The following is a 19,550-nucleotide window of genomic DNA, read 5'->3' as shown; positions in this document are numbered from 1 at the left end:
CCGATCGTGCGAAGTCATCTTGATCACTTCAACAAGCCCTTATCCGCAAAGGAATCTTTTAAGTGTCCGTTCTTTGGCCTGAGTTTGTCGCAGTCTTCATTTTCAATATTTCATGCGATAACAAGGCTGTAAAGACTGCCCTGTCTCTGCACAAGGTACCTGCTCTGCTAGATCAGCAGATCAGTACACTGCGTAGGGACCACAATCTATCACGACCAAGAGGATTCTGCTGCGAGAATGATCTAGCTAATGGAATGTTGCCATCATCAATACCCTTGTTCTGAGCTTTCCTCCCACATATCAGTTCAGCTGTTAGTTGATTCTTGCGATGCTCCAAGCGCAAGCAAGTGGTCTCTGTTCTTGTGCAGGAGCTCACGATGCGCGGCAGACAATTCTGCGTGGTCCTGTTGGCGCTGGCAGCGCCGCTGCTGTGCTGCCAGGCAGTAGACAGGCGTCGGCCTTCACCTTCACCTTCTCCATCTGCACGTTGTCCAACCTGCAGTGACGACAACCCAGACACAGCCCCAGCACCTGGAGACTTCGCCTTCTATTTCCTTGTCAGGTAGGTCAGGTAGATCCCCTCTTCGGATGTATTTCAAGTCTGTTTTGATGTCAAGATGGCGGCATGTCTCTGCCCAAGCCTTCAGCACACCTGTAATATGCTCTGGAGCTAAATGGTATGAAGCAAGAGCAAGCTTGCTGGCTTAAGATCTCTCCTTTGCCTGCTTGTCTAAGGGCCCGTCTTACCTGAAGGTCTCCTGTCCTACTGAGATGGTTCCTGAAGCACGGGGGCGTGTGCTTGCAGGCAGTGGCCCAACGAATTCTGCTTCAAGAACCAGGGCTGCTACAACATTCCCGACCCGTGAGTCCCCTGCTTGACAACCTAATTTAACCAGATCCTGCACACTCCCCATGCTGAGCTTGGCCCAGCTGCTTGCGCTGTCCTGCATGGTCACAGCACATCCATCCTAATATCTGCCACCACTCTGCATTGCTGGGGCTTCATTTGGCCTGTCCAGCTGTATACATTTTCCCTCATCTCTGAAAGGCATTGAGACGGCATGCAGTCCACATGCAGACCGACAAAAGTTGTCAGCCGAGAGAGCGAACATGGTTAAGATACGTGCTGATTGCGTGCGTGAATGGCATGTTGCAGCGATGCCGGGTTCACGCTGCATGGGCTGTGGCCGAACCTGGACAACTACTGCCAGCAGGATTATCCAGAGCACTGCAGCCTGCAGGACGGCTTTAACAAGTTCAACCTCGATAAGATAAACGCCCAAACCCGCGCTGCCATGGACATCGAGTGGCCCAGCTACACCACGGGTGAGTGGTCTTGACCACCATATGAAGGCTCCTTGACTTGCAATCAAAAATTTATAAGTCACTGTCAGCAATTGGGCAAACCTGGATTAATGTCGATGGCAACTTCACCCCAAAGTTCTGTTGTTGCTGTGGCACCTCATATTGCAATCTCGTTGCAATCAAGTTTATTTGGGATCCAATGGGTTGCAAATCCAGGCAACAATATTTCCATTAGCCCCAAGATGCTCATGCCACACAGCAGTAGTCATAAATAAGGACAGCGCCTTGGTGCTTAATGCACTGCTATCCAGCTCTGTGCGGCCATGAGAGTCTGGCTTGCGTGTGTGTGTGCAGAGAATCCCTGTTTCTGGGAGCACGAATGGGACTGCCATGGCTCCTGCAGCAACTTCTCGCAGCAGAACTACTTCCAGAAGACCCTCGACCTGCACAAGCGCTATGACATTGCGGTGAGAACTTTCCACCCAACGCTGAACTTCCTTGTGTCCAGTCACAGAGCCTTCTGCAAGCAGAGAGGCCCGTCCTAGATATGAGTCAAGCATGTCCTGCCACATGAGATGCTGGATTTAGGCTTGCTGCCTCCATTTAAGATTTCTCCGTGCTGCGATGCATCTTTGAAGAGAGAGGTGATGCAAGGCAAGAAACATATGCGGCTATGCAATTCTTACAGCAGTAAGCCAGGCAGGAAGAGCGTGTGACCATGTCAATAAGAATAATTAGCCAGGCAATTCTCGCTCGGTATTTGTAAGTGCATGTGCTTGACAGGGTAGTAATATTCACTGCAGGCAGCGCTGGCAGCAAAGGGTATCCAGCCCAGTGAGACCCCTGTGAGTAGGAGCGACTTCCTGGATGCATTGGAGGCGGATTTTGGTGTGCGCCCGCTGCTCTACTGCCAGGGTGGCGGTGGCAAGGACTACATCAATGAGGCATGTCCCTCTTACAAATCAAAACTTTGCTTGTAATGTTGTTCACATGTCTTTGCACCCAACTGAAGGGGAACAACTCTCCTGCTCTCAGGGCACCCTGATCATCGACCTCCAGTGACACCTGTATTCCATTCATATCACCTGTCTTGTGCCGCCATAGAGACTATTATTGCGTTGATTCAGAATGTCTTTTTTTCAGAACCATTGCTCACTTGCAGGATCTGGCCAACGCTGACTCAGCATGATGGCCTTGTGCTGCCCAAGCTCATCCCGCAAATTACTCAGCAAGAAAACAGATCGTTCCTTCTCACTCACTTGTGCTCTTTGCAGATCTTCATGTGCTTCACGCAAGACCTCAAGGCGGTAAACTGCGAGAAGGTGTGTCGCACACAGCCTTGCGAGCCGCGCGGTGCGCAGCAGTGCAATGACGAGCTCATCTATAAGCTCGGCCCCGTGGCATCGAAGGCAGAGAGACCCTGCTCTAACAACTTCAGGCAGTGCCACGAGAAGTCCGGCACCTGCAAGCGCGGCAACCAGCTCGGCCTCAATATGAGTGCTTGAAGGCCGAAATATCTTTATACATTCAAAAACTTAGTAGAACCCTGTTTGGCAGCCGACTTGACCATTGCAGAGAGAAAATTGAGCGCTCTGCCAACGCCAGGTTCACAGAGAGATGCAGCTTGCCCACTGTGAAGGACATATTCAAGATGGCTGATGGATCCAAGACTACTTCTGTTCTGATCTGTGTACTTTCTGTGTGATTCTTGTCAACTGCATGGCCGCTCCATGGTTTCTTGTTGGAAATGATATGGGCATGGGTATTCAGCATCCGCCCATGAGGGTGTACATTTGTTGACCATGTGTTACATTGTATCCTTTCTCCGATGCACGGTAATCTCCAACTTACTGCAAGTTTTCGGACAGTTCTGAGTTATTTAGGCCCTCAGTATTCGGCACAGCGTGTACCCTTGTCCGATGACATATCAACCTGGCCTGGCCGGTTTAATCTCTTGGATCTTACTGGGCAGCACCGCTAGATTCATTCATGTGCAGGCTACACATGTGCATATGCATGATATCAGTCGATTATCTCAGAGGGCGATAATGCTGCAGCTCCGCATGCGCACCATATGTATGGCATGCAACCACCATATAGTGCACTTGGTGGGAACCAGGGCGACCTCGGGGGTATGCATGTTGTGGGCTGCATGATACAGGATATAGGGCGATACATGATCATGCATGCTTCACACGGGCTAGTACTTTAAGGCAGTGCGAGCGCCAGGTCGCCTATGGCAGGGAGAGGGGGCCCCGGGGGCTGCCTTGCGCACTACTAGTGATTGCCTGAGAGCCTAAATACATCATCGGCTTTTGCAGTGATCCATTAGAGCAGATCCATGCATTGCAGTGCGCAGACGAGACGCGTCTGCGTACGGCGTACGGCTGTCCACTTCACTCTATCATTTGCACATGTTCAGGATCCGCCTCCACCGTAGGCAGCTGATAGAATGAATCAGCTTGCTCAAGGCCACCACGCGCTTTTTATATAGAGGAAAAAGCCAAGACAGGTGAAATGCTGCTAACAAGGGAATGCAGTTGCAGGTCGCCTTGGTTTCCACCAACTGCATTGAGGATCGGCAAGACATCTACTGCCAATGACACTGGCCAGCCTGATGCATCTGAGGTACATCATATGGTCTGGCCACTTGACTTGAAGTGGCGTAAGCTTGCGTAAGTCATTGCAGTCATTGCATGCATGCGCACAATGCAATCCCATAAAGGCGCAGGTGAGGCTGAAGGCTGTAGCTGCAGCCAACCCCAATCTGTGACAGCGTCAGCTGGGACGCAAAGGCTTGCGTTGCTGCAAATACTGCGATGCTGTTGCTTTCCGCCTCGGGTAAGGGCGTTGAGGCAAGGAGGTGAGCCCTGTTCAATAGTCGAGGGAGTTACCAAGACCTGACCCCGTAGCGGAGCGCGCCAAATTATTTTGACGAAGAAGAAAAAGGTTTTTGAAAGGCCGCAAATCGGTTCTTGAAATCAATTTACCTTCTTCGTGGGGGTCGCTTGCATTTGACACTCCTCATCGCCCCGTAAAACACCAAGGTCTGTGTCGAACCCTTACGGGATCTCCTAGGTCACCCTCAGATATATGGAATGCATCGGCTGACTCTTAGAATGGACGGGTCATAGTAACAATTCTGCTCACGCTGATAAGGATTTCTCGTGACACAGGTGAACGACCAGGTGCTGGCCCTCAAGAGACCCACTCGTGACGGCACCTTTCCTCTCTTCAACAGCTGAATTTTATCTGAGCTGATGGCCGCGATTGCCCTACCACGAGTACTGATGCGGGGATCTGCAGGTAAAGATCCGGGGATGCCACAGTATTATGTGTTGGTCGCCATGATGGGTGTTGCAGCGTTCTTGATGCCTGGCAAAGTCCTGGTGAGTACAGTCAACACTGGTCGAGATTTGAGGGGAAACTGCGAGTGATAGCCAATTAATAAAAGAACTACAAGCTATTGGAACATGGACAACTGCCGAATTTGAGAAATGGGAGAATGGAAGCCCACATCTTGCATTTTCAGATACAGATTGACTTTCTCCTGCACATGAGTTCAAAACCCATTGGGCACCATCTGTCAGAATACCGATGGCTGCAAACCTCTGGATCACTGACCCGTTGCAGGCCAGTCACCTTACCAAGCTTGATGTTTTGACTTCACACTGGCACTTCAGTCGACTGTCCACTGTGCAGCCCTGCAAGTGTCACATGCACATTGCAGGATGCTCCCTTGGACTGCAAGTGGCACAGCGGCGTGCAAGGCCCTGCATCGCCAGAGCTGTCGTGGGATTCAAGGGTGATGCTCCAACTGCAACTCTGCCGCAGATTGATGAGCAGCGCAGTGTGCGTGTGCGTATCTCCACCCACTTCCAGGTGGGTGCATCCACTCCAAAAGTACAACAAACTTGCCCCTAAGAGACACCTGATAAAACTTCGTGACTGCTTATGTCTTGGTACCTACCCTTCTGCTGGGTTGCATGCCGACAGCTGTTCATGACTGTGTGCGTTTCTGTGACAAATAGCATGCGAAGCCCTGGGTGCCTCCAAGCTATTTGTGCCTATTTCTTGGCAGCCCCAATGCAAGAAGAGCTCAAGACTCGATCCCAATGGAGTCACCGGTCTGTCTCGGCCGCTGCAAAACGAGGAAGTCTTGATTGCTGCAGGCGGCGTTTGGGGAGGGTCTGAAAGTGGTGGGCAGCCATCCGGTGTTAGGCTCATGGGACCTTGGATATGCACCAGACATGACCTGGACAGATGGCCACGTGTGGGTGTCCGATCTGGGCGTGCCGGAGGGCGCAGATTTCGAATTCAAAATCGTGCACCTGACCTGCGGCGGCGCCTCCTGGGAGCCCAGCAACAACAGGTGTGATGCTTTCAAATTTTTTTCTCTCTAAAATCTGACTTCTTAGGAAGCATATGGCATCCCTGCTTTGCATATCATGTACCTGTATGCCCCATAGATCACCTGGCTTGCTGATCATGTGTGCAGTGTGCACCATGGCTGCTATTGCTTTGGTTTTCATAGCATTGTTGTCACTGCCGTTTATCAACACCTCACAGGTGAGGAGCATGATTAGGCTTAGAGGGTGGTACCCCTATATTCAAGCAAGATGTGTTTCTCGCTCTACTCACTCTTTTGTCATTTCTGCTTCCTCAAGAACCTGACATCTATTCCCCCCTTGCTGCTGCTGCAAGCAGCAGCAAGCGCAGCAGGAGGGGGGAGGGGATCCTTGAAGGGCTAAGATCTACAGGGCTTTCACCTTTCAGAGACACAGTTGGAAGTCTCACTCAGCTTTGTGACTGGGGAGTATCCCCGCTTCTCATGACGTCTGCCACAGGATCAGGCCTTGGGTACTATCAGTCTCAGGCAACTTGTGTCAAGACACAAAATTGGGGAGTTTATCCTTTGCAGGCCATTGAAGGCGGCTGGGGTGCCAGAGGACGCCGCGTTAGACGTGGCCTGCTCCTTCGGCTACCCCGAGCTGACAGCTGTGCAGCTGACATCAGCGCGGCCGCTTGATGATGTCACCGTTACTGCCTGGGACCCCACGGATGGCGGCCTGCCCGCTGACCTCACCGAGGACCTCAGCCAACAGGTAGTCATCTGCATCCTGTAACAAAAGTAGCGTCTGGATATTAGTAGCTTGAAAACATTGTAACGCACTTTTCGCAGTCTCTAACCCTCATACTAAGCATGAGAGGCATGCCAGCAATTCTGTATGTTTTCTTTCGAGGTCATGGACATTGCAGGATGCAAACCAGAAAAAAGGAACAATGCTCTGCAAGCCGCACCGTGAAGTCTGGACCCGGGCTGATGATATCTGCTGTGACAGGCTGCAAAGGCGATCAGCAAGGCCACCGAGAGGGGGGACTCCCCCTCTCCGGTGGCGCAGACCGGGGGGTCTGCCACCTGGAGCGACATCAGGGAGGCCGCCCCAGAATTCAGGGCGGAGAGCACCGCCGCGCCAGATCAGGTGCCAATGATGTCAGCGGTGACATCAGCGGCCATTGTCACATCAGCGCCGGACCTGACGCCCCAAGTTGCTGCAACGGATGTGCTTGAGCCTTCCGCGCCAACAGTGAATGAGGCTATGGTGGAAAGCTCAGAGGAGGAAAGCGCTGCTGCCAAGGTAACCAGTCCTGTGTCAAATTCTCTGGCAAACACTGTTTTCATGTTGCAGACTTGCCTTATAGAAGTCAACAATATAGATATTCACGCCTTTATTGCATAATCCCTTTGTGCTGCACGTGCTCACAGGCTTTCACTTGTTTATTGTCCTGTTTCATCTCCTGACCAGTTGGCACTCCTTCATTAAGCAAGGTAGAAAAGCGGGTTTCTCCCCGAAATGGATCTCCCGAGGAGTTTCTCGACGCGCACGTGAAGCTTGCGTCCTTCCATTTTTCCGTACGAGCTTCCAGCTGCAGAGCTGATATCTAGCCAGAGCTGATGTCTCGGAAATTCTTTAAACGCAGGCGCAGAAGGACAGGAACATAAAGGCAGCTGGCACACTGGCGATGGGTCTGGCGGCAGGCGTTGTCATGTCCGCGCTCGCCATCGACCTCACCGATGCCGCCGTCGCCGGGGCCATCCTGGCAGCCGGTGCGCGCGTTCCCTCCAGCCGTCGCTCTTGTAGTATAATAGCTGCGTGGATCCTGTGCAGGATGCGCCGAAGCAGCATCACACAGCTCTGCATAAGCGGACGCTGTACAGGGTTTGAGGGAAAGCCGTTCTCCACGGCATCCTTCTCTGTGATCCTCAGAGCTTTGTAGGAGCACGAATACTGTGCAGTGTGCGGCAATGCAGCTGATCAGGCTGCAAGCGCAACCGGGAAGGAGGTGCCAGTGTTGCTGCCAGCAGCCGTCTGTACTTCCAACATTCCTGCATCATCAAGTTCGGGCTGCTGTATGAGATACACTCAGGGCACCAAAAGAGTGGCCCATAGGATATAGGAAATTGTCCTACATATCAGGAGACAGGCATGCACATGCAAATCTGGAAACACACACCTTCCTCTGAAACAGCACCTGCAAGCCCCTTGTAAGGCAGGGAAGGGTGCACCAAATTGCAAAAGTTTCTGGCTATGTGTTGAGAGCGGCTGCTACTTTCACAGGTGCAACGTTCATGCCGGCAAAGGATGCGAAGGTGGCTCGCAAGACCGCCTCAAACGTGCTGAGCGGCGGGCTGAGCGCCACGGAGGCAATCGCGCGCAACTTCGGCCTCAAGTCGCATGCGGAGCGCCGCGCGGAAGCTGCCGGGCAAGCCGCCCCGCAGCTGCCCGCCGGCGACGCCGCGGAGGAAGCTGAGCGGCAGCTGGCCGCAGGGATCGCAGAGGCAGAGGTGTGCAAAGCAATTACTTGTACTTTTGCAGAATTTCCTGCTCCACTTTTAAAGCTATCAGAGTTCACCAGTTTTGATCATGAGACTCACCGTACCCCCCAGACAAGCCCTGTTTGTCCATCACTGTATCGCGCCATGCCGTTTCTTTTGCAAAATCGTGGGTGCATGGTTTGCATGGTGTGTTGCTAATGGCCTGACGTGACAAATGTGCACGAGCAGGCTCTGCTGGCAGAGGGGAGCGATGTGGAATACGCTAACAATGTGGTGCCCAAAGAGGCCGTCAGCAGCCCCTCAGCAGGTAGCTTGTCTAGAACATGACCTTTTTCAGAATCTTGAGTTCAGTACTCTTGCACACGAGTGCATTTGTTCACTATATAGAACACCTAGCAACAATACCAGTGAAGCTTGAGGCCCCAGGTGGTTTGGATAGCTCACAACATGCCAGGTTGACGTATCTCTAGCCCTGCGAGCATTGTTGCCATCAGTGCATTGGCCTTCCCGGAATCATATGGACAAGGTTGTCGGCGTGCCCTGCAGGCATGATTCTGGCCGCGGCAGCAATGGCTGCAGGCAAGGCCGAGGCGGCAGTGCAGGAGAGCCTTGCAGAGGCATCTGAGTAGAGCACTTGACCCAGCGGCGGTACTTGATTACTGTACTTTGTAGACAACGATTGGTACTGCACGGGTTCAGAGCACGCAACTCCTGTTGCAGCGTTCATTTTATTTTCATGTCAAGTTTTACAATGCAGACTGAATGTCCAGAACAATGCTGGGGATACAGTAGAGTAGAATTGCTGATAGTTGGATTCTCTTTCAGTTAGACAGATGTACGCAGAACTACAGTTCACAATGTTGGTCACTTGCACTTCAAGTAATATTCTGTACAAACAAGTGTGGAATGCAATATGTTTTTGAATTTCCTCAAGAACACACTGGGGTTTGCAACTGTTGCACAGGAGCATTGCTGAGCATCATTGGCATAGGTAGACAGAAATGCGTTGCAAGAGGTTGGGGATGGGCCGGTAGAAATTTGGTAAGCTTGATGCAAAGCACTCAAGTATGCTGCAAGATCTTGATTAAATGTGCAATTCATCAGAGTTCATGAGCTTGGTTAAGCAGAATTCTTTGAAGAAGCTAGGCTTCATGAAGGGGAAGAATGATCTGATTACATGCAAAGCACTTGGGAAGAGTGGACTGATATACGAGATCTGCTTTAAGGGTCCGCACAGTACGTCTCAAGCTGCATCAAGGTAATAAGCATGATACAGGACATCATACAAAATTTACATTGCAGATCTGAAGCTCTGGATGCAGCATCGATGACAAGACATGGCCATGCACTTCAGGAAACATTTCAACGAAAACAAGTGCCTTTCTTGCACTGCATGAATGTTTCTCATCCTTCCAACAACTGAAGCAACCTCCTCCAATAATTCAACCATACTCAAATACGTCCAACTGTCACAGGCATAGAAACACACGCGACATGACCTTCGGCCTAGGACCCCTAATGATGTGTCGGCCTTCTACACCAACTCTGTCAATCCTGCAGCATCGAGAGTTCTCCCGAGGGATGCTATGATAAGGCTAAGGCTTCCTGGTCGTCGACAATGTTCCAATTGCGCACTCTGGGAACCTTCGGGGCCTGCGCCTTCTGCTGCATCACGCGCAACCGCTCCCTCTGCATTGCACATGGGAGTGTAATGAGTTTTTGCAATACATCAGACCCTGAGCTTGCCAGCTTGGCACATTACACAAGAAGGCACCTGAAAGGAAGATACGCAAACATAGAAAGCTGTATGTTTGATGCTGCAGCAAGTGCAATTCCCCAGCACAAGCGTCGTGCAGTGGAACTGTGAGTGTGGAGACCCAAAATGCAGATTGCAGATGGTTTGGGTGGAAGCATGCCTGGGAAGGGGTGCATCTGGAAGAGGCTGTGTTGAGCGGCACATTCACCCTTGGCGCTGCCATGTTGGCACCGGCAACCCCAGCATTCTCCTGAGCGTCCTCAGCGCCGCCCTGTGAACGGCCGCTGGCAATTATTCAAGGTATTGTATTGATGGGCACAGTCAACTAAACTCAGCAGTCTAGACCCCAGTAGCTTTTAATTTAAGTAGCGTGAGGATGTGCACAAGAAAGGAAAGCGGGTCAGGCACCGAAGAACAGTCATTAGTGACTCACCTCCTGCCCGGCGCTCAGTCTGCTGCTGCGGTTGTTGGCAATTCGCTGCCTGTTCTGACCCCCCTGCACCTGCACAACACCATAAATGCACCTTTGATCCCCATCCTCCATCGCTCTCCCTAAATGGCACGCTGCAATGCCCAAAGACTCTTCTCCTTCCCATAAACAGGATGCAATTAATTCCCCCCTCATCCCTGGGCCCATACACCCTCTCCTCAACCAGTGGTGGAAGCTACAACTGTCATTTGGCTTATTGAGTTCTCTGGTCTCTTCAGTACTAGCGTGAATACCAGTGACACACCTGCGCGAGCGCTATCTCCTCGGCCAGAGCCTCTATTCTGCGAAGCCGCTGCGCCACATCAGCATCATACCCCTTGTCCCCGTCAGCACCATCGCTTTTGCCACCCTTGCCTGCGGTTCCCGCCCCCTGCCCACCCCCACTGGATGATTCCTGTGCTCCTGTGCTTGGCTGCTGATGCGGACGCGAGTCATGCTGAGCTGGCGGGTTGGGGAATGAGAAAGGGGGCAGGAACTGGGGGCCGACGAAGAAATGCAGGGGGGATGCGCCGTAGGGCTGGAAGCCGCCGGGGGTTGGCGCGCCGAAGAAGCCGGGGGGCAGCGCAGGATATTGTGGCCTGGCTGCGCCCTGAACAGGCACCATTGCGCCCATATTGGCTGCCTGCTGCGGCGCAGAACCTGCACAGAAGACCATACAATGATGTGAAGGTCAAAACTATGAGTAACAAATACTGGGTACCACAGGGTAAGTGTTACAGGGCATAAAGCTACTTGGCATAGCAGCTTGGGAATGTGCAGGTGCCCGGCAGTGCAGTATATCAAGAGCCATCTATTTCACCATTCTTGAAGAGATTTGCGTGTTTTTATGAACCGTGAGATACAGACACTCTCTGGAAAAATGGGTTCTGACACACAAAGCAAGGCGGCCAAATGCGGCCGGTGTACTATCTGCTGAAGACAGGCACAGTGCAGACAAGCCAGGCGGAGGAATGTCAATACTACCAGAGCAGACGAGCTGTCGATGAGTCATTGATATTTTCCATCAGTCATTCAAGTCTTATCAGCTCACCGGCCTGGGCGGCGGCGCGGTCGGCCTTGTGGCGCTGCGCGCGCAGCTCGCTGCTGATCTCCATCAGCCGCTCGTTCTCCCCGCTCAGACGCTCCACGCTGCGCTGCGCCTCCGCCAGCTGGCGCTCCAGCTCAGCGACAACTGGCGAATGCAGATACACTCTTTCATCAAGCAATTATTTCTTGCCAGCCAGCCAAGGTGATTTTCCTTGAAATGATCCACAACATGCAGAAAATATTTAATCCGGGAACACTAATGTCTAACCGACAGGTTTCTCTGGCACTGATGGAAAGTTGTATTGCTGCTCCTGCTTGTGTGCACATGCTCCAGCCAGGTAATCACACACATGTACAATCTTCAGGATGCTGAAAAGGATGGCTTGCGTGCCTCATGCTTGCTCGTCACTGGAGTGGCCAAAACAGGATGCATGCTAACCCACACCTTTGGGACAAAATGCTTGACATGCAGGTAAGTGCATAGACAGCACACGGTGCCAGTGTAAAGATTACGGATGCTTACGGGGAGAGGAGTTTGCGACAGGGCGTTTTACGGCGTGCGCGAGTGCTTCCATGTCAGCAGTGAGCGTTGCCAGCGCAGCGCACAGCCTCTTGTTCTCCTGCTGCGTTCTCTCCAGTGCCGCCTGCCGGCCGCAATAAATCATGTTATGAGTCACTTTTACTGTTAAACTCTTGCTGTTGATATTTGAGCACGATCGGACCTAAAAGACTGCCGAGGGTAGGATTTGTGAGTGCCAGGGATGCATGTGTACTTCCTCACTTGATCTACCTTGTTTGGGCAAGATGGCAGTTGTTGACTGCTGAAGATAACTGTTATGAGTGCCAAGAATGGATGTTGACAAGGTAATGTTCTGAGTGAAGTCAGTGTTGTGACCTGCAGGCCGGCATTCTGAAGGCGCAGCTGCTTCGAGGCGTCCTCCTCAAATCCTCTGGCGCTGTTGGCGCCCCCAAGAGCGCCCCGCAGCCAGTCAGGGGACTCTGGCTCCGGGAAATTCCACCTGCACGTCACTGCCACCCTTGCACACCCCATGCATTTTCATGATACAGATACAACTTTGTGAAATATTCAATTGCATGCAGGATGATTGTTATTCGGTGCAATGGCTTACCCGGGACTGAGTTGACTATAGCGCTGTGCAGCCGCCGCCGAAGACCCTTCAGGAGTTGCGGCGGCAGCTTTGTGAGTTTTTGATCGGGCTGCCGCGCCAGCTTGGGGCGTTCCCGTCTGCAGAGCCGCCACCTCAGCGCGCAGCGCTACCAGCTCAGCATCCCTCGATGACAAAGCTGCCTGTGCCTCCTGCTCCCCGGAATGCCACATCATCATAATCAAATTCGATTTAAATGTTTGTTGGACATTGCCAGAGAAGAATGCCCAATAGTAATTGCTGTGGAGAATATATTGCGCTTGTGCCACAACTCAGAGAAGGGTGAGACCCAACCTGCAGCTTCTGCATGCCGTTGGTCCCCTTCTTGAGTGCCTGCTCCAAGGACTGAATCTTGGCCTCCAAGAAAGTAATCTCAGCTGCTGCCGCCTTTGAACGGTCATGCAACTCCTTCTCATGCCTCCTGCGCACACAGTCTGACATTATCACAATGTATTTTACAGAGGATGTTCCAGAACATGCATGTTTATAGCCATGGCAACATCAACCAGTTTATTTTTGTCTATTGCCTTCGCATGCGGTGTTCAACTATTTGCAACAGGCTGGGGTGTTACCTCTGCAAATCTTGGACTTGCTGCCTCAGCCCAGACATCTCTGCATCGTGTTGGGACCGCAGCCGCTCTTCCAGCTGCTTGCACTCATTCCGTGCAGCTTCCAGCTTCCCCACGCCTTCCCTCTCTGCAGCCTCTCGCGCTGCACTCCGACCTGCATGCATGTTACGATATGTAAACATCTCTGCTTACACTCTGCTTCTCACAGAGATCAAAAGACACTCTTTCAGGAAGCATTCCTTGCCACAGGGAGAGCTAGTACTATTCATTTTTGCATGTAAATCACATCATGATTGATGATCCTTTATGCTTGGCACCTGAGAGTCTGGCGAGCTCTGCTTTCAGCTCTGCTTGCAGCTGTGCTGCAGAACATGCAGCCGCCTCTGTTTTCCGCTCAGCTTCCTGGGCTGCAGCAGTTGCCGCGTCCAGCTCAGCCTGCAGCTGCGCGGCAGCTGCTTTGTGCCTCCTCTCGCTCACTCCCCTCTCCTGCAGCGGACAATGCCCCCATCCTTGGGCATTGATACCAGAGGTGTACATACGCCACTCTGCTCATATGATGTTCAGATGTCTAGATAGGATGAGACGAGAAGTTTCACTGAGCATGTGGGACCCACGCTGTGGTGAGTAACCAACCTCTTCAAGCTGTGCTATGGAATTGTGGATATGTATGCGCTCCCGGTCAAGCTGCGCTCTCGCCTCTGTGAGCTCCCTTTCTGCAGCATCTCGGCTCCTTTGCAGCGCCTGAGCAAGACACCCTCTATCTTTGTCTCTCTACTGACTTCGGTGAGTTGCAAGGCCGATTATGGCACAGCTGTAATAAGGAAGCCACAGCACTGGTTTGGCATGTCTTCATTAACATGCTTGCGGGTGATGAGATGCGAGGGTCACCTGCAGCTCAGCAGTGGCTGCTGAATAGCTCTGCTCTGCAGCCGCTACTCGCCTCGCAGCCTCCTCCTGCAGATGTCCACCAGCCAAACAAACTTTTGACATGACCCTCTCGATTTCCCATCAACTTTGCAGTCCCACTGTGCATGTCAAGATGGCCTGCTGTAGTGAGACTGCATATCAGAGCTTTCTCTTGCCCTTAGAAGTGTTAATCGAATTCAAGCATCAAGAGAGACATGCAGCTTCACCACGTGCAACTAAAGCCAGTGGCTTGCCTGTGACGCCTGCAACCAAGCATTCTTGTTCACTGCCACATCCATCTTGGCCCTTGCCTCTGCCAGTTCAGCCAGCACAGCACCCTGCCTTGCCTCAAAGTCAGTGGCTACGCTGCGCAGCTGCTGCTCGTGTTGCTGGCTGATCTGGGCGGTTTCTTGGACCAATTGTTGGTGGTGTGACTGCCACACCTCTGTCGCTGACTGCAGCACCTGCTGTTCCCTCTCCAAGTCTGCACAAAAACCCCAGGCAAAACGATCACATTTCCTACAAATACATCATCGACAGGAACAAGACCTGCACAGTAGGCGTGCACAGGAGTGTCCTGACATCATGCAGCTGACAAGTGATGACACCTCAGCAACAGATGGCAGGGCACCGGGTCTACGCCTGTCAGCAAGCCATGCTGTGCTGCGACAGTCCAACAACAAGGATTTCCGATGTGCTATTCTCGATGAAGGCCAAGCGAGTCACTGTGGCAATGTCTTACCTGTCTGGGCTTTGGAGAGGGATGCTTGGAGCTCCTCCACCAGGCATCCCTGCTGTTCCAGGCCAGACTGCAGCCCCTCAACCTCCGCCTCATACTGCATCAACTCGGCATCGCGGCCATCCAGGAGCTGCAAGTTGTACTCGAAGTCCTGTCGGAGCTGCAGGAATCTGCTGCTGACTGTGCTCAGCTGTTCCTCCCTCTCTGCCAACTGCAATGGTACCACCAAGACGTGTTGGAGGGGGAGTCCTGGATGTTTCTCGGCAGCAACGAATAGCCTTTAATATTGGCAGAGATCCCTCAGCGGGGAAGACAGCATTACTTGCATAAGTTGGCAAGGGACCCGTATGCTTCAGTGTAGAGTTGATTTTAGCCTTTTGCTCAAATGATTGCTGCATGCCTTTTGCAACTGACACGTGACGAATATCAGCTCGCTATAGTGGGGAAAAGGTGCACCTTCTGCTCCAGGTTATGCACTGTTTGAGCCCGCAGGGCACTGAGCTCCTGCTCGATCTGGCTCAACAGGCTGCATGCTGACTTTTCCATGCCTTTGGCCAGCTGCTGTGCTTCTAGATAATGCCCGCTGAGTCACAATCCAAAATCCAGTGGCGGTTGTCGTGCGGCAGTTATGAACATTCCTGAAGGATTCTGCCACTCCTCTTGTGTGCTAATCATATTTTGATAGTTCTTCACTTTTTACATTGTAGATAAGCAACAGAAACGCTGCACTCTGAATTTCTGCAAAAATGCATGCAGATTTTATTGGATGTCACAGCTTTTGTGCACTCACAGGCCACCTTGGCTGGCTGCAAGGATCACAGACGTGGATTTCCTCGCCACTCTGGATCCGTTATACCTATTCCTCCTCTGCTAACTTGTATCGTGAAATATACATCCGAGAGCGCTTTGGCGCCAAAGCTCACTCACCGTTCACGTGGCTCACGTAATCATCCTTTGCTCAAAAGCAGCTTCCTCCACACTCCGCAGCGATGACTGCGATGTATACGAGGAATATTGATATCAACGTCGAAAGATAAAGCTTCAAGTTTGAGCTTGTATGCAGCTCTCTGTCCGAACACTCAATTTTGGAAAATTTTCCTAGTGGGATCAATTGCTCTGCAAGACTGATCCTCACTGCACTGTGTCGGGATTCTATTTGTCCAGCAATTCTTGCAGCACGGCAACGATCTAAATTCATCATTTCTTTGTCCATCTTACCTGGAAGAAGTACCAGAGCACTGGCCGTCCGAGAAGCCGGCTTGATCTGGCTAGCTATCCGTCCAGTCATCGCAAGAAGGCGATCCGGAGAGGCACGCATGGCGTCAGTAGGCTGCAGATCTACTGCATGCCACATCGTCAAGGTCCCTGCCCCGACAGGCTTCGATCTGGCGACGGCAGTCAGCAGCTACGGGTTCTTCATGCTGGCTCCGAACAGATGGGTCAAGGTGCGTAGCTCAGGCCTCAGCGTTGAAATTGAAAGTATAGAACATTACGAGACTACGTTCATAATCTATACCTGGACCCACCTCCCCATCTGGGTGGGTTCCCGCCCTTCAACATTTCTTCCTGACATCTACTAGGCTCCACTTGGACAGGCGGTTTCCTCGGTGCCCGGCAGCCAGCCCGCCTTTGAGAGGCCCCTGCGCACAGCAGACGACACAGCAGTGCCAGTGCGCATCACCCAGTCCATATTAGAGGACGGCTCAGAGCTCAGTGTGGCCGTGGAGACCACAGATCCCCTGTCAACTAGTGATGAGCAACACCTTCAGAGCCAGGTAATCCTTCTATGACCCAAATTCATAGCACTTGTTAGTGGGCACACATTGCATTTTGCTGGCACTGTTGCACGTAGGTTTAGCAGCTGAAAAGCCACAGTGGGCTGACTTGCACAAAGCTGGAGGCATGCGCATGCCCCCCAACATTGACATACAAAATAGTTCAGCTGAGTCATTGGTGACATGGCGCTGATGTCACAGGTGGTGCGCATGCTCAGCCTGGCCCCGGCCGATGTCGAGGTTGTGGCAGCGCTGCAGCGCATGCATGCGGAGGCCAAGGCCGCCAGCTTTGGCCACATGTTCCGGTCGCCCACTCTCTGGGAGGACATGGTCAAAAGCATCACACTGTGCAACTGCGGGTGAGGCCTCTAGATAGAACCTTACAGCCTGCCATGAGAAAGGGACCATCAGGGCCATCTGAATCTCAAAGCACACTCCGGAGTTTGGATCTTGCATGCCAAACTCAACCGCCTTGCGATCTTGGCAATTGTGAAGGTCATTTCTATAATGGTGCTTCTGTAGCTTGAATACAGTCAGGTCAGCTTGAAAGGGTATCACAGCACCAGGAGAAGGACACACTTATCAATGGGCCAAAGTTTCGGAACCTCATCAGTCATGTGAATCATCTTACCAATTTCTCACAGGTGGGGCCGCACGATCAGCATGAACGCTGCGCTGTGCTCAGAGATCGGCGGCGGCGCATTCCCTACCCCGGCCCAGGTGGGCAGAACTCACAATACCCAGGCACCTTCTACTTTCTAAAGTCTACCCTAATGCCCTTTCAAAGGATATTGTATACAAGTAGATAAAGGAGCTGGCGCGCAGGTGGCGGCTGCCGGTGTTGAAGCCCTGCAGAGCCGATGCGGCGTTGGGTACCGCGGCAAAACGATCCACGGCTTGGCGCAGCAGGTGCAGGAGATTTCTTGGCTCCTTGAAATGATATCATGAAAACTTGGGGGTCCCTGCCGACCGTCTGTTACGCACAGGGACCATGGTTCCATCTTGAGTTCCATGTCTAGGACCTGCGCTACAGCCTTGGACAAGTGGGATGTTTCTATGGGTCTCAGATTTTAGTACATGCACACGCCAACCACCGCCCAGCTTGTTTTTTACAGAGCTCCTTTTTTTTTACCTCCAGTCCTTCTTTGAGGAGGAAATCCCAACTCATTGCCATTCAAGTCTGACTGTGCCAGGAGCGTAAAGTGAATAAGAATGTGACATGGGGTGGAATGGTGCGTTTAGTTTCTGGACGGCACAGTGTCGGGGCTGGCGTTGGAGGAGCCAGGGATGGATGCATCTGCGCTGTACAAGAAGCTGCTGCCGCTGTCTGGGATGGGACCCTTCACAGCAGCCAATGTTCTGCAGCTGCTGGGGCACTTTGAGCGCATCCCGGCCGACACAGAAACTGCGCGCCACCTGAAACACCGCCATAAGCTGTCGGGGCTCAGCCCCAGAACTCTGCAGGAGGCTGCCCAGAAGGTGGGTTGTCTTTTGCATGTGGACAACACCCGCGCAGAGCTAGAAAAGAGGCAATGGCGTGAAGTGTGCTTTTGAAATGGCTGCCTTTGGAACTTTCAGCTCATGTGACAGGGATGCTTCATGATGCCTCAGCTGTGGATTGGCCATGCAACATGTGGGCGCTAACTAGCGCGCTGAGAAAATCTCGCCCATTTGCTTGTGGAAGTGGCCCACAGAGTGTTGAACCCGCGAACAAGAGGCAGAATGCTAAACAGCTGCATGTGTACATTGGACAGGTGTATGAGAAGTACGCACCGTACCAGTTTCTGGTGTACTGGTTTGAGCTCAGACAAGGGTACGAAGACCTGTTCGGTTCTCTGGCAGACATGGACCCGGACGACTATGCCAAAGCAACAGGTATGCCTTATGCCCCAGTGCAAGATAGAGATGCTTTGTATTGCCTGTACTAGCAGCAGCAACCCGAATGCATCGCCTGCTGCTCTATGATCCAGGCAACATGACAGCACTTCTATCTCTGTACCTTGAGTAGCCAAATGACCAGCTGCTGTTTACACAATCAGTGTCTTCCCAGAGCTAACTCCCAGGTGTCTGCCAATGTCACTCTTTGCCTAGCAACATCATTATAACAGGTATTTTGCGTCACGCCTCATGTGAGAGGGTCCTCAAATGGAGTAGAGCCCTCAAGCATGTCTGGATCTTCAGCAATCTCTGCTGCCTGACTCGCTCGGTCTCTGTGTGCAGGGCACATCATGCGCGCGGGCGCGGCCGCAGCCGCTTCAGGGGCGGCAGTTGCCAAGGGCCCAGAAATACCTCAACTGGCGGCCGCTGTCGCAGCAGAGACCTCCAATACTGTAGCGCCAATTGATGTCATCATTATCCCTCTCTCTGAGGGTGCCGGAGCGTCCATTGAGAGTGAGGCAACTTTCGGCAGGAAACGGCGGCGAGCGAAAGGCAAAGGGGGTCAGGGAGAGGGAAGTGAAGTTGTTGCAGACGCGGCTGCAGGGAGAGATGGTGTGAAGGAGGAAAGGGGTGAAGATGTTGAGGGGCCTGCAACGCCTGCTCTGGCTGCAAACGGTGTCAGAACCCGATCGAGAACGAGGTCGGACTCAGCAGCGTGATCTGCTCCTTAGTTGCATGGACTGAAGAGAGCTGATTTCTCATCTCCTTCCTTTCATTGTGCGATTTGAATATTGCGGAATTGTTTCATTATGATCAGTATGGGCGTTGGGAGTGATGGATGTTCAAGAGCTGTGCAAAGATTGTTTCTTCATTGTCCGGGGTATAACTCGCCAGTCCATGAGGAAATTTGATGGTCATCTTGCAATGGGATGGGTCCGCCTTGCAACAATATTTTGGTGACATACTAGCTAGACAGTTCCTTTATTCTCGAGATACTGTGATATGTCATTACAGTTGCACCAGTTTTGCCCCTTGAATGCAGCTTTGGCCAGTCGATTTTGATGGGCGACTCCAAGCTTGCCTTCAGGCTGTTAGGCTGATC

General features: G+C 52.3%; 4 protein-coding genes across 4 annotated transcripts; 3 read left to right on the top strand and 1 right to left on the bottom strand.

Moving 5' to 3' along the window:
• Positions 1 to 1,220: 1,220 nt before the first annotated feature.
• On the top strand, positions 1,221 to 3,266 carry COCSUDRAFT_53720 (ribonuclease T2). Its single transcript, XM_005646651.1, has 4 exons — positions 1,221 to 1,326; positions 1,660 to 1,772; positions 2,109 to 2,249; positions 2,580 to 3,266. The coding sequence occupies exons 1-4, from the start codon at positions 1,296 to 1,298 to the stop codon at positions 2,808 to 2,810; spliced, it is 516 nt and encodes a 171-aa protein (XP_005646708.1). The 5' UTR covers positions 1,221 to 1,295; the 3' UTR covers positions 2,811 to 3,266.
• Positions 3,267 to 4,282: 1,016 nt separating this feature from the next.
• On the top strand, positions 4,283 to 8,772 carry COCSUDRAFT_47771 (hypothetical protein; the record flags this gene model as incomplete). The annotated part of the gene is made up of 10 exons (XM_005646650.1): positions 4,283 to 4,352; positions 4,482 to 4,611; positions 5,036 to 5,187; positions 5,478 to 5,677; positions 6,227 to 6,410; positions 6,648 to 6,944; positions 7,288 to 7,414; positions 7,926 to 8,152; positions 8,372 to 8,450; positions 8,690 to 8,772. Exons 2-10 carry the CDS (start codon positions 4,566 to 4,568, stop codon positions 8,770 to 8,772), a joined length of 1,395 nt encoding a protein of 464 aa, XP_005646707.1. The 5' UTR covers positions 4,283 to 4,352; positions 4,482 to 4,565.
• A 955-nt stretch (positions 8,773 to 9,727) lies between these two features.
• Positions 9,728 to 15,341, bottom strand: COCSUDRAFT_55861 (hypothetical protein; the record flags this gene model as incomplete). The annotated part of the gene is made up of 16 exons (XM_005646649.1): positions 9,728 to 9,832; positions 10,102 to 10,170; positions 10,333 to 10,401; positions 10,634 to 11,028; positions 11,420 to 11,560; positions 11,939 to 12,059; positions 12,311 to 12,434; positions 12,546 to 12,733; positions 12,876 to 13,002; positions 13,154 to 13,304; positions 13,468 to 13,636; positions 13,784 to 13,891; positions 14,039 to 14,104; positions 14,344 to 14,540; positions 14,799 to 15,006; positions 15,252 to 15,341. 16 exons carry the CDS (start codon positions 15,339 to 15,341, stop codon positions 9,728 to 9,730), a joined length of 2,328 nt encoding a protein of 775 aa, XP_005646706.1.
• A 770-nt stretch (positions 15,342 to 16,111) lies between these two features.
• Positions 16,112 to 19,066, top strand: COCSUDRAFT_47770 (DNA glycosylase; the record flags this gene model as incomplete). The annotated part of the gene is made up of 9 exons (XM_005646648.1): positions 16,112 to 16,240; positions 16,391 to 16,570; positions 16,772 to 16,929; positions 17,215 to 17,290; positions 17,396 to 17,479; positions 17,813 to 18,049; positions 18,325 to 18,445; positions 18,791 to 18,940; positions 18,981 to 19,066. The coding sequence occupies 9 exons, from the start codon at positions 16,112 to 16,114 to the stop codon at positions 19,064 to 19,066; spliced, it is 1,221 nt and encodes a 406-aa protein (XP_005646705.1).
• Between the last annotated feature and the right edge of the window lie 484 nt (positions 19,067 to 19,550).

Source organism: Coccomyxa subellipsoidea (genome assembly GCF_000258705.1).
Source record: "Coccomyxa subellipsoidea C-169, whole genome shotgun sequence".
Taxonomy (NCBI): domain Eukaryota; kingdom Viridiplantae; phylum Chlorophyta; class Trebouxiophyceae; family Coccomyxaceae; genus Coccomyxa; species Coccomyxa subellipsoidea.
Note: the sequence above shows the minus strand (reverse complement) of the source record. Positions and strands in the feature narration are given on the sequence as shown.